A 13453-nucleotide genomic window follows, 5' to 3' on the forward strand; every position below is an offset into this window, starting at 1 on the left:
ACGAGTGAGAAGATGAGCAAAAGCTAGCATTACCTAGTGGGGGGTTGGTACAGCACGAATCAATGTTGGCGACATTAGTGTGCCGTATTTTATTAATCATTCATCATCATCATTATTATTAATCTTCAGTCATCGACAAAAGGTTTTAGTTCGTTATATAGGATCTTGGAAAACACTGTGTTAGCTAGTTAGGAGGCATTAAGCTAAGTCGGTGCTAGTGAGGGATGGTAAGGTGCAAATTCACGGTATAGGTAACCAAATCTTCACTTGGTAGAAACTCTCATTTGGAATAACGTGATATTAATCAATGTTGCAAGACTTTAGTGTTAAATTGGTTAAGGGATTCTAGAAAAATTATGCACATTACCTTAAAAATAACAGAAAATGCTGCTCCATGTCTGTTACTGTTTTCTGTCATCCTACCTTGTGTTAGCAGTAAGCCGAATTCTTCTTTATACTTACTTACTTATAAGAAACAAATTAGAATCTGCAATTTAAAATCTGCAGTGAAAATGAACGTCTCGGTAGTTAGCATGGGCGGTCAAGGAGATCTTGGGCATGCCGTAATGATGCTCGCTACGTAAAATTAGAACCAGAAAGACTCAATTACAAATACACATTATGAAGCACCACTCAGAAACACTCAATCAGCATCGTAAGTGTATATATGATAAAATCCCTATAAACAATCAACTATGAGCTCAAACTCAAAAAAGTAAAACACTTGAATTTGCTGTACAAAGTCTATCAAAAGCAAAAGTTGGCACATAAATTAGTTGGTGCAAATGCCTGCTGACCTTCATGTGACTGTTTAAACAGGAAAGTGATCACATTTTATGCTCTAATAACATCACAACACGCCCATTAGCTATTTAACGTTTTTTTCATGTATTTCTTGAACCAGCCAAACCTGATTGTCCTTGTCTTTGCATCTGTCTTCCTCCCAGATGGAGATGCAAAGTTTGCATAAACAGGTGCAAAAGTTCACCTCCCCTCTCTTCCATCTCTCTGCTTTTATTAGCTTCTTTCAAACTCGTCCCTACACTCTTCTCTCTGTCCCTTCCTTCTTCCCTTCTTTCTCCTCTAGCTGGAACACATTATTTTACTCGTCCTCCTTCCTTTTCAGATTGATTCTCCTTTCGATTTCGCTCCGTCTCTTCCCTCCCTCTCCCAGTGGGACATGATTCAGTCAGGTGCAGAAGTTCATCTCTCTTCCCTCCACCTCTCTGTTTCCCAGTGGGACCTGGTTACCAGGTGGTGCAAATGTTCCCTCCTTTCTCCTCTCCTTTTGATCTGTATCTCTCTGTTTACTGAAATGAATTTCCCTATAACATGGTTGGCTGATTTAAAAAACAGTATTGTTTATCTAAATTCTCTCCCTTCTTTCTCTAGGAGTTATTTTTTCATTTTATGAGATTTCGTATAGTAACTTACCTTACAACATGAATAAACCACACTGTTAGAGAGGGGCTTTTTTGTAGGATACTAAAAAATTGAAGACTAGTTGTTGCAAACACTGGAATGTTGGAAAGTCAATGGCTTTGTCAACTTGTTTTTGTTTTTTTGAAAAATTCTTTAATAACAGCACTAACCATGCAGCCATAAGCAAGTTAGCCCAGACTGTACTTGTGTTGGTGATTACACTGAATCAGCACTGGAAGATTCTGGTTACTGTTTAATGTTGAGTTTAAAAAAAAAGAAGAGAAAGAGGGCAGACAAAATGAAAAAAAAGTAGTTAACTTTGTCTGCAGCAGTGCAAAGACGAGAGAAACATCCCGATGTCCTTGAGACCAGGTTTCAGTTTGCCATCATGTAGATCATTTTTAAAGGTGTTCTGCCTGACCTCTTCAAGATCGTTGAGAACACATATCAGTAGAGTTATGTAAAGCTTAAAGCTTCACCTCAGACATCTGGAGCTACTATATGACGCTACACTGGAGCTATAATGTTACGGAAATACCTTACCAGTTTGTTAAAGTTTATGGCACGGTGTTAACAACATGAAATAGCCATGGACAACAAAAGAGTGCACACACTGAGCACCTCAACAAGGGTTCACTCTGACAGCAGAGGGTGAGTCATGCTGTTGTTACACAGACTGTAATATGGTTAGTTTGTATTTATTTAAAGTTGGGAAAAGCTGAAGGTGGATTACACACCAATGATTTGCAGTCTCATCCTCACAGTGAGGAATACAGGTTATGTACTTTAACACTGGTATTGGATCAGAATGGTATCAACAGATACCGATAGCCAAGAACAGGATCAATACTGGACCTCAAAAAGCTGGATCTCTACTTTTAGACTTGCTTCAAGGCTCAACTTGTCACAGATACTTGTCACAGGGCATTTTAAACTTATTTCAACTTTTGTCTTCATGTAGCTGTAAAAATCCACAACCCCACTCTGTATCAGTTATTTAAGGATAACTTTACTGTGCATGTTTCATTAATCTTAAATGAAACAAAGACAGTGAAAGACTTTTTTCATATGACTGTTATAAATCATTCATACAATACCCACTATTTATTATGTATAACGGTAATAATTATGAAAATTGTTAATGCTGTTTTCTAAGAGGATCATTTCATAAATCCATAAAATACTGAAATTCTAGTAGGATCAGAAACACACACACACACACACACACACACACACACACGGACACAAACGAAACAATGACTCCCTCTTAAATTACTGTAATAAATAATATGGCTGCTGCAGTCCTCTCATTTCCTTGCTTCTCTCTCCCTTCACGCTCCCTCTGATCTATTTCCCCTCTGTCCTTTCACTTCCCTCCCCTGTGTTTTTAAGCCCCTCTCTCTTTCTATATCGTCTCTTTTGTTGCTCATCCAAAGTGCAGTCTGACCTTTCTCAGTGCTGCTCCCCTAGGACTGTGTGAATGTGTGTGTTTGTGTGTTGCTTGTCTTTTTGTATACTATCAGGGCCTGAAACTACATTTTTGAATAGGGTGGGGAATTCCCCCCCGAAACATCAGTTAAGGACCACGGACTGACTTATGTGGGCTCAGGATGGCACATTGTAACATCCTGAGGCAGGGATAAGTTGTTGGATACCTGTTTATTTTTTATTTTTTATCTAGCTCTGGTGGTTGGCACCTCGGGGTGGTGCTATTTAATTTTCGTGCTCCCAATGTAAAACCACACTGCGAATCCAAAGTTTCCCTACTTAACTTAAAAAGCAGGGGGATCGTCGAGCTCCGCCTTTTCCTCTGGCTACAATCATAGACTGTAAATATTAACTCGTCTTCTTTGTTTACTGTAATATCGGTTAGCAAACAGTTACAAGCAATACTGCCCCCTGGATTGGGTTGTGAGTACTGTCCTGTTTGCCATATTTTGTATGACTGCATGCACCAAACTGTTACAGTTCTCAGTACGAATGCAGATACAGAATAAATAAAGGATAAATCCTTATAGTATCTGAAATTACCAGTGCAAGTAGACTGCAGATGACAGCTTTTATTTGGTGTTTGCACATTATGGCAGGTACAAGGTTTAAATGCTTTCCAGACCCAAAGTAGGGCAGCACGCTTTGTGTTGTTAATGGGATAAGATTTTACATTGGAGAGTCACCTGTAGTGATTTATTTATTGTATTATAAGGAAGTACTCATCCATTGGAACAACTTAGACAGGAGCTAGAGAGTCCACAAGTACGACGCCTTTGCATTGCTTTGTGGCGAAGTTGAGACAGGTTTAGATGAATTAGTTTCATTTAAATGAATAAGGGGGAAATGTGTTTGCCCAAAAAAGTCACCCAGTTCTGGCTCTTCATTTAGTGTAACATTCATATGTATCATGTATTAAGCGGTCTCATGTGACAGTCGGCATACTCATTTACACTTTATAGGAGTAGATCTTAGGCATTCACTTTAAAACATGTTTAATGGTATATAAGCTTATACTTACATCACCAGGAAGGCCCCACACATACAGGTGTAGTGCCTTTTGCTAAAACTGAGTGAACTCCAACACACACTGCTGTATCATTTTATAAAAAGAGCATTTATTTCAAAGTTTTTTTTTTTTTTGCTTCTGAGATTGAAGCACATAGTAAAGCAACAGTACAATGTTCAGAAAATATAAGTGTGATGCTGTAATATTTTTTTAATCTTATCTTCTTAGCATGTTTTTGTTGTAATACTGGAATATTCTGCATGTATACTAAAATAAGAACTTTTAAAATTGTACAAATCGGTACCATAAAACTTGACAGAGAATAAAAACGAGGCGTTCTCTCACTGCAACAACACAGATTGCTATTTTTCCTCTTGAACAGGGAGAAGGAATGAAGAAACGCCAAATAAAACGCAAGAAACCAAAACAAAAGAAATGTGAGAGGTTGTATTTGCACAGGCAAAAAAATAAAAAAATAAGCGAATATTTAACTTTTGGTAGCGCATTTCTAATAGCTGTCCAAAAATGAAAAGAGCATTGAGTCTCTCCATGCTTAGACAACCATAAAATCAAATCTGAACTGCAAAGAGTTAAATATGAATTTGCCCCTGTGTAGCTGCAGCCAAAGAAAAAAAAATCAAAATGATAATAATAATAATAATAATAATAAAAAAAAACAACAATAATAATAATCATAATAATATAATAATAACATTAAAAAAAGAGATTAAACAAGAATCGACACACTCAAAAAGGGTGTTCTGGTTGTATATGTTACTGAGAAAACACACTGATGTTATTTCCTATGTGCACATTTAATGTTGAAATAGCAACATGTGTTGATACAACAGATGTTACTGCTAACATAGCTGGTGTAAGGGAAATAACACCAAGTGCATTTTCACAGTCTACATGTACCGCACTTGCAGAAACAGCACGTCCTATTTTTAAGGGTGCACAAGGTGCAAGTTGGATCCTCAGAGTGATATATCACATGTCTGCACATTACTCTGTACATACCTAGCATGGAGAATAGTTTGCGTTCTGAATATACGTCTCAAGTTACAAAAAGAAACAAAAAAGGAACAAAAACAAAAGAGAGAATGCACTGCGTTGCAAGAGTGTCCATTAAGTTTAAGGCGATTTTTAGAGCTCACAGGTTTTTTTTTACTCATGGTGATTGATCAACATTTGTGGACTCTGAAGAAGGAAGTGATCATTCATTGGTGGACTCGGTATGGGAAGTGATCATCAATGGGAGGAAAAGTGGGACACAGGAGGGGCGTCGAAGAAGGGGAATTTTTCCTTTTCTTCTCTGAAGTGAAGAATGAAAACAAATAATCATCCACAGTTGTTTTTTTTTTAAATTGGATCCATGTTAAGTCTGTCTCTTCTTGGGAGTTTAAAAAAAAGGAATTTGTGTAGCATTTTCACACACACACACTCAGTCCTTGTGTGTTCATTTGTTTGTGTGTAGCTACTGAAGCTAACGGTCTCTATCGTTACACTTGTTGTGTTTACCCCTGGAGTTGTTGTTTATTTATTATAAGGCCACCATACTGTGAAGATGCTGCAAGCGTCTTCAAAGTATCAACAACCCAGAGTCCGTCACGCTATCCAACCCACAGAACCTACTGAATTCTGCACACACAACAAATCTGAAAAAAAAAAAAAAAACACTTGTGTTTGACCGTACTGAAACATCTTCATGATCTTTTATTTCTCTTCCTAACATCAGACAGTTGCTGGATCCAGTACTTACTTTTTCCTTTTAATTTCTATCTCTTTCTTCCTCTCTCCCTGTGGATCTTAAAAAGCACCACAAACTGAGCAACTTCAGAAAATACACTCCACTCAGGAACCTTCTAAGAGAATAAACACTCAGAGGGACCATTGAGGAAGCATGTGAATCCAGTCCACAAAGTATATAGAACCTCTAAGAAACTAAACGATTAGCTATAAGCAAGTCATTTTGATCATACAGCAACACCTATTTTTTCCACATCAAGTTGCCCTCAAACCGGTGACGTATCTAATCTCCCAGCCCTGCAATGGTCAAGTCTGTAGATAGAGGGGGAGAGAAGGGACAAATGAGAGAAAGGAGGGTTTTGGGAAAAGCTGGGATTCAGTTTAAGTCCAAGCGTTTATTAACAAATCATCTTGGAGGATGAAGGAGGCGCCACAGGAAGGGAGGGCTGTTAAAGTCTGTTGACAAAGTGGCATGAACTGATCAGGTGCTTGTTGGTAACAATTGGGTACTGAGGAGCGTCAACCCTCAGTTAACAAATCCTCATGGACTCAATAAATCCGAAGTCGGCGGGGCGTCCACTTTGTAAGACCACTGTTAAGAGTCTTCACCATCGTCCCCATCATTTATGGAGCAGTCTTTGGTCCCATACAAATCCGCCAGCCTCTTAAACCTCGGCCCCCAACTCTGCAGATAGTCATAATCCAAGTCAGACTCCGTTGTGACCGACTCGAGGGAACTCAACGACCCGGCCAACGATCCTCTGCCTTCGTATCCGTAGATCTGAATGGAGTCGTAAGGAGGGGCAGTAGGGTCACTGTCGGCCTCTGCAATACGACTCTTAATAAAGTCATCGACGTCGACGCTGTTGGCTGCAGTATGGCCACTGCCTGGCCTGAGGGGATATTGGAGCTCTGGTTTGATGTCCTTTCTTGGGAGAAAGCCGTTGGCACCGTCTGGGTTCTGAATAAGAAAAAGGACATCTTGCTTTAATATCGACAAGTCAAATAAGGATCTAAGGCTTTAGTTTGTCTAGATAACTAGTTTGATTGCATTTTGCAGTACATAAAAAATATGTTTGACCTCCCCTTGTCTTTAACATTACTTCTATCATCTCCAAGAATAACAGCATTTTTTTAGCCACCGTGCCCTTCTACATACCTGCAGTGTAGCAATGTCAAAAGCCTCGGTGTCTTCCTCACCACCGCCCTCGTCATCATAGGTGATAATATTCTCCCTGATGTCCTCCTCCTCGAACACTATCAATGGCTCCTTCTTCTGTCGCCTCAGTGCAACAAACAACACCACTATTGCTGCCAAAAAAAAAAGACAAAAAAACACCACAATTTAATAAAAAAATGTGATTACATGCCCACACAATGTTTGTGAAAAAGGAGAAATGTGAACATTAGATAATTAGTATGCACAGTGGGAGATTGTGTAATTAGACCTAAGACACCTTAATTAATATTTGTATTTGGCTGTTCACACACATGCTAGTTTAATTGCAGTGAAAATAAACATGTCAGTCTTCTCAATCTCTGTAAAATAGTGGCTTAATATTAGGAAAAGCAATATATACAGTATATGCAACACAATATGAGTAGTGCAGCACTCCCACTGTAAGGACACAATGTGATTTAAATTAGGCCTACATTAAACGTTAAGAATCATTGCAGCGGTGATGGATACTGAGTGGTCAGAGGAGGAAAACAAAGCTTGGGACGCAATTGAAGACTTTTAAAACATTTACATTAAAGTATAAAAAAAAAAACAATGAGACATTAACAGAGGGGTGGACTTGTTCTTCCCCACTTCTTAGCAAACACAAGGGATGTTGGATAATATCTAATACTCATTCTGGAGTCACTCATACTGTAAATACATTGGAAGATAATCTTTATCACACAACCAATTTAAAGTCACAGAAATGAAATCTTGTGCAAGTCTTTATCCTTTGTTGTATAGTCTCAAATCTAAACAAATCTCAGATTTTCATGAAGAGAAATATTCTTCGCTTCTCACCCAGAAGAATGACAATACAGGCCAGTATAGCTATCAGCGCCCCGGTGCTTAGGCCCGCAGGTAGGACGTAGGGCTCCACATTACAGGACAGGATGGTGTTTTTGCTGTCGCAGGAGCACACTCTGATGGTTAGGGTGTTTGTGCTGCTCATGGCAGGAAACCCGTTGTCGTTTATCTCGATGGGAAGGTAGTAAACATCCTGGTTCAGGCGGCTGAATCCTTTACGCAGCACATAGATGCTGGCTGTGCTGTCTGTGAAGAGAGTTAGAAAGATGTTGGGTTCTTTTTGACTGAGAGATCAGTGGGTTAAATGATATCTTCAAAATAAAGAATAGAAGAAACCAAACTATGCGTTTCAACTTTTTTAACCTTAGCTTGGACTTCATCACACATACAAAAGAACCAAATCGTGTCTTTTCCTAACCCGTTTTAACACCACTCAGAAACTGAGACACACATATTCATCATCCACACACGGTTCAGGAGGTTCACCCGAACATTTATTTCACACAAAAACAAAAGCCGATGAGGTGTGACTTTGTTGATATTAAAATCCTGTTAAGTAGTGTGTCCATTCTTCATTTCAGAAGGAAAAGTAATCAAAAACTGTTCTGACATGACCTAGCTGTAGCTGCCTGCTCCATCTGATTCTTTTCTAAACATGTATTTTTTCTAATGACACATTCAACTAACAAAGAAAGGGCTGTGGTATTTTGGTGGAATTTCAGAAGCTTCAAAAACAATTCTTCAGCATTAGACATTTTGAAGCATTTGCAAATACGTTACAGAACAATATTAGTTGTTTTTGCTCTGACAAATTTTGCAGTATGATACACACAGGTATTTTAGGCCACCTAAAGAGGCTGTAACTTAAAAAACAATGTAAAAATTTTAACTATTACATAGGCTTTGTCCTTTATGTCAACCTTTACCCTGTAATATTTTAGTTGAATATATTTAGGCAGATAAAGGTTTATAAATATAAAAAATGTTCTATGTCCACATGATTTGGGCTCTTGAGTGCTCTCCACCTCTCCTGCTCCTTCTTCCTTTCTTTCTTTCTTTCTTACTTTCTTTCGGGGAATGAGTGTTCAGACTGAGCCTCCACTCCATACACATTCTAAGCCTGTCCCTCTGTGAGGTTTACTGTACAGTAAAATAGCGACAATAATCTTGTTCATTTACCGACTATATTTCAAAATGACATTACAAAGACATAAACATCAGTACATCCTCAAAGGCACTCTCTTTTAAAAATGCCGTTCTTTTCCACAACTTGGAGACCTTGGTTGAACTCTGACCGTTTTCTTGGCATCAAACTCAAGTGATCACAATAAAAATGTGTGTCTTGCAGCTTGTTGAAGTTTGTTTTTCAAGTTTTCACCTAAAAATGTAATCTCATCTGTCCTGATAGTTTACTGTAGAGGGCTGCAACAATGCAAAAGAGAACAAAGTAGTAGTAGTAGTAGTAAACTTGTACTAGCAAAATAAAGCACAGGTAAAGGATAAGAAGTTAAAGTTAAAAAGAAAGAAAGAAAGAAAAGAAACTACAAACTCAATACTTCAAACTTTTTGGCCCCAAAAGAGAGTGAAGGTAACCCCCAACTGTCTCTATTACTGAAGCCACCGTCATCTGTTGCTATCTTCCTCCTGCCAACACTGATTCTCTCAGGCAGCTGTGTGTATGAGTCTGTGTGTGTCTTTGTGTGGATCTGAGGCATCTGAGTATATAGACAGATGGAATGAATGATTAACCCTTTTTCTTCTTTATGAAAATTTGTGTCAGGTCTGCGGTCAACGTTTTTTCATTATTTGTCTGTCTGTCTGTCTGTCTGTCTGTCTGTCAGTCTGTCTGTCTGTTATTGTGCAGGAACGCAGGGTACTGATGGTAACACACGGCTGTGTATTAAAGATAAAGCTTTTATTTTATCAATGTGGTTCCAACAGATCCTCCAATTCCCATACCTCATCCCTGTTTGTGTTAAACTAAACTCAACACAATTCACATTTCCATCTAAATGTTTGTCTTGTCTTCAGACCTTCTCCTCTCTCCCTTTCTCCTGCTCTCTCTCTCTTTTTTTCCTCCTTCAGTGAGTCCCTCTCCCAGTACTCGCAAAGCTTAATTCAATCAGTCAGCCCCCTAAGATACATGTACAGACGGACAGAGACCCCAACGCAATTAATATAGCCCGCAGGACGGAGTGTGCTTTGTGCATGTGTGTGTATGTGTCTACGTGTGTGAGAAGGAGAGAGGGATTCAGAGCACCTGCTGCTTTCTACGAGGTAGTGCTAGCTTCCATCTGCTTAGGCTTTGATCTAATCTGAGTTAAAGGGGGGAGAGAGAAAGAGATCACAGATGAGCTACCTGAAAGGGTGGAAACAGTAGGAAAGAATGTAAGCGAGAGAGAGAGGAAGAAAGAAAGACATTAAGAAAAAAAGAAAGAAAGAAAGAAAGAGAGGGTTGGGAGACTGACATAAAATGGAAATTTTCAAAGGTCCTCTACTGTACCTCTGCTGTCTTTGAGGGAGAAGTTGTGGTTGTGGGCAACTTCTGGGGCGAGGTTGAAAGTAAAATGTTGCCTGTGAGCCATTTCATCTTTGTCCACTGCACTTACTGTTTCAATGACCTAAATCAAACAGACAGAGAAACACAGGTCAGAAAGATACGCATCAGTGTTAAAAACAGTTTGTGTGCATGCATTAATGTTTGTGTGCAAGACTTTCTCTGATACCAGTATTAGAAAAGCTGTGAAAACACTGAATAAGCCCCCCCACCCAAAAACATCTCCAACAGCTTTCAATTCAGTAAAAGTTATATGTTTTTTGTAACTGCTTACACAGTGGTGGAGACAAACTGATTTCAGGTAAATGTAACTTGAGTAATGATGGAAATCAATGTCATTGCAAGCAGAGAGCATAACCAAGGCTAGTAAAGTGTCATCACATTTGAGCGGTTTATTTTTCACTATTTAAAGTCAATATAATGAAAACTGCTAAAAACACAATATAAAGCAGTATCATTTTAGAAATCAGTTCCCCCCACACTCTTAAGGGACATCAAAAGAGGCCGTGAGTCAAGATGCCTCAAACTGTGTGTCTGAGCTTGTTTGTTAATAGGCTGAGATTCCTTCAATAATGATAGCAATCATATCACATCTATACATGGTCCGCAGTTATTGGTGGGGTACCTGGTCTCTGCAGCATCTCTCTTGTTAATAATCTCATAAACAAATGCTCATTCGTTCAGTTACACACTCAGACCTACCTTCCCTGGAGCAACAGATTCACACATGAGGACCTCGTTGTTCGTAGCAAACTCTGGCGGGTTGTCATTCACATCTTTCACTCTGATGTTAACACGCACTTTGGTGTCTTGGTGGTGGCCTCCTGTAAACCCAAAAAAAAACATAGAAACACATTGTTTTAGGCAAAGTCATCGGCTTTCTGCTGCAAATAAAAATCCAATGCAGTGACAAAGTCATTGAAGACAAAATGTCATTTATGCTTCAATACGTGAAAGTGATTGCTGGTGTGTCTGCATTCTAATCCATGTTCAGCATTGTTTAAACAACAAGCTAACGATGAATATTTTCCAGCGAGATTGCCTGTCAATCAGTAAGGCACTCAGGCAGCTATTTGTTATTTTGATTTGCAAAAATTACAGACATGAGTTTGTTAGACATCAAAATATCCAGTCAGACAGTGTGCCGCTCTTTCAGTCTGCTCCCACGCTTTACCAAAAAAAAGTCACAAAAAGTGACAAATGTCAAATTATGACTGCTGGAGATGATAATGAAGAGGAATAATTTGACGCAGACAGAATGATGAATAAACAACTAAAATAGAGACATTCAACAAGCCCTGTTCAGTCTTGGGTCCCATGCTCTTCACTATTTATGTTTAATGACATTGTTTCTTCTTTGAATGGTTGTCATGCCCATCTCTATGCAGACGACACTATTTTGTATTACTACAGATTCTGTACAGTTAGCGCAAGCAACTTGCTTTTAATTATGTCCAAGAATATCTCATTAGCCAAAAACTGCTACTTAATGAGATTAAAAGAAAATGTATGATATTCTCCAGAGCCAAAAATATTGATAATGAGACTGTACGCTTATCTTCTTTAAATGGCTCAGACATCGAGAGAGTAAATGAGTATAAATATCTTGGCACGTGGCTCGATGAAGAACTCACTCTTAAGTCCCATGTATAAACTCTTGTCTCCAATAGAATAGAAAAATAATTATTGAAGCTGTGTTCTTGTCAGTTCTGGATTACGGCGATGTCGTTTATAGACATGCCGCAGCTTCAACTCTGAAACCTCTGGACGGCGTCTATCACTCCGCCCTCAGGTTTATAACTGGTGATCGATTTGACACTCATCACTGTGACCTGTATGAGAAGGTCGGTTGGCCTTTTCTTGAAGAGAGGCGCAACAAGCACTGTTTTTTATTTATCTTTAAGGCTCTTATCGGTAAACTTCCACCTTACATAACAGACCTGTTGGAGTGGAATTTGGGCGCCTACATGAACCGTTCTTCTGATTGGCTCGTTCTTAAGGTCTCTCGAGCTTTTACTGAACTTGATAAATCAGCATTTTCTTTTGACGCCCCAAATTCGTGGAACGCCCTCCAGCAAACTCTAAGGATCGTAGTTCTTCTCTCCCTTCCAGAGTTTAGGAATTTGATTTCGAGCGACTTTGTTTCAAATTGAAACTGTTTTAATTGATCTCAGTGGTTTTTGTCACTGATACAAAGTGTTTTTTGTGTTTTTGCTTCTTTTACTGTGCTTGTAATCTCCACAGCATTGGAAATGAGGGACACCTCAGTGTCCTTTCGAGAATAAAATAAAGGTTTGATATGAAAAGAAAATGAAAAATCTGAATATTAACAAAGAAAGACTGAATTATTTTTGGCTCATCCCGTTTATCTTTAAAAAGTAAGAAAACAACCCTCCATTTGTAAATAGTACTGTCTTGCATATTTGTAATTCTAGTCATATGAATGTTCCTCTACCCTGTCATTACCAGGCATTTATTTAGCTTCCCAGGGCCTGTTAGTGGTTAGCATAGCCTGCAATGGTCGCAGCTTTGTGGGCGGGGAGCCCGTTTCCATCTGGCCGTCTGGCGTCGAGCACGCCACAGAGAAACCACGCAGTGCTCTGCTAGTTTTGAGACCCAACCACAGAATACCAGGGTGGGGCCTCTGTGGCTCGCTGTTTGGAGGGTTTTTGGGGCCGAACCAGGGTAGAGAAAGATCCGGAGGGCCTGTGGGTTAACTGGCATTTCCCTGTTTCCTCCCCCACTCTTTCTGTATACTTATAAGGAGTGTTTGTGGCGGAGATGGATAGTTAAACTTTAGTAGTGCCACAACTGTTTTTACTTCCTTATAAGTGAATCAGGTTTTAAGTAAAAAAAAAGTTAAAAGCTTGTGTGTCAAATGCTTTGTTTTCTTGTTCTCAGATGGTCTTGTCCTTCATTTTTTAAGCTCTTTCGTCCTTGAATGTAAAATCAAAGAAAACTACTACTATAAATGTGTTCTCTTTCTTTCTGTGATTAGCCAGAGCTTTCTGGCAAGATGCAAGCAGAAACCTCCCGTGTTGAAAATTGAAGCCAATGTGCCAATGCCAAAGGCTAAAATCTCCAGTTCCTCAAGTGTCCACTTCAGGGTGTCTGCAAAGCCCAGGGATTTCCAGTAACACCCATGTTAAAATGCCACTTTTGACAGTAGAAATAAACATGTTTACAGCCTGGTCCAGAA

The 13453-nt window shown here is 39.1% G+C and overlaps 1 protein-coding gene across 2 annotated transcripts in view; it reads right to left on the reverse strand.

The window, feature by feature from the left end:
• Positions 1-4008: 4008 nt before the first annotated feature.
• cdh11 (cadherin 11, type 2, OB-cadherin (osteoblast)) overlaps positions 4009-13453 on the reverse strand; it is a 93738-nt gene continuing 84293 nt past the window's right edge. For both annotated transcript variants that reach the window (XM_020645652.3, XM_065959309.1), the window contains 5 exons: positions 10957-11078; positions 10201-10318; positions 7692-7943; positions 6828-6979; positions 4009-6629 (listed from right to left, as the gene is read on the reverse strand). In XM_020645652.3, coding sequence (XP_020501308.1) covers positions 6264-6629; positions 6828-6979; positions 7692-7943; positions 10201-10318; positions 10957-11078 — 1010 coding nt within the window. In that variant the 3' untranslated portion in view covers positions 4009-6263. The remainder of the gene's footprint in view (positions 6630-6827; positions 6980-7691; positions 7944-10200; positions 10319-10956; positions 11079-13453) is intronic.

The sequence above is a fragment of the Labrus bergylta genome, chromosome 10, assembly GCF_963930695.1.
Source record: "Labrus bergylta chromosome 10, fLabBer1.1, whole genome shotgun sequence".
Classification (NCBI taxonomy): domain Eukaryota; kingdom Metazoa; phylum Chordata; class Actinopteri; order Labriformes; family Labridae; genus Labrus; species Labrus bergylta.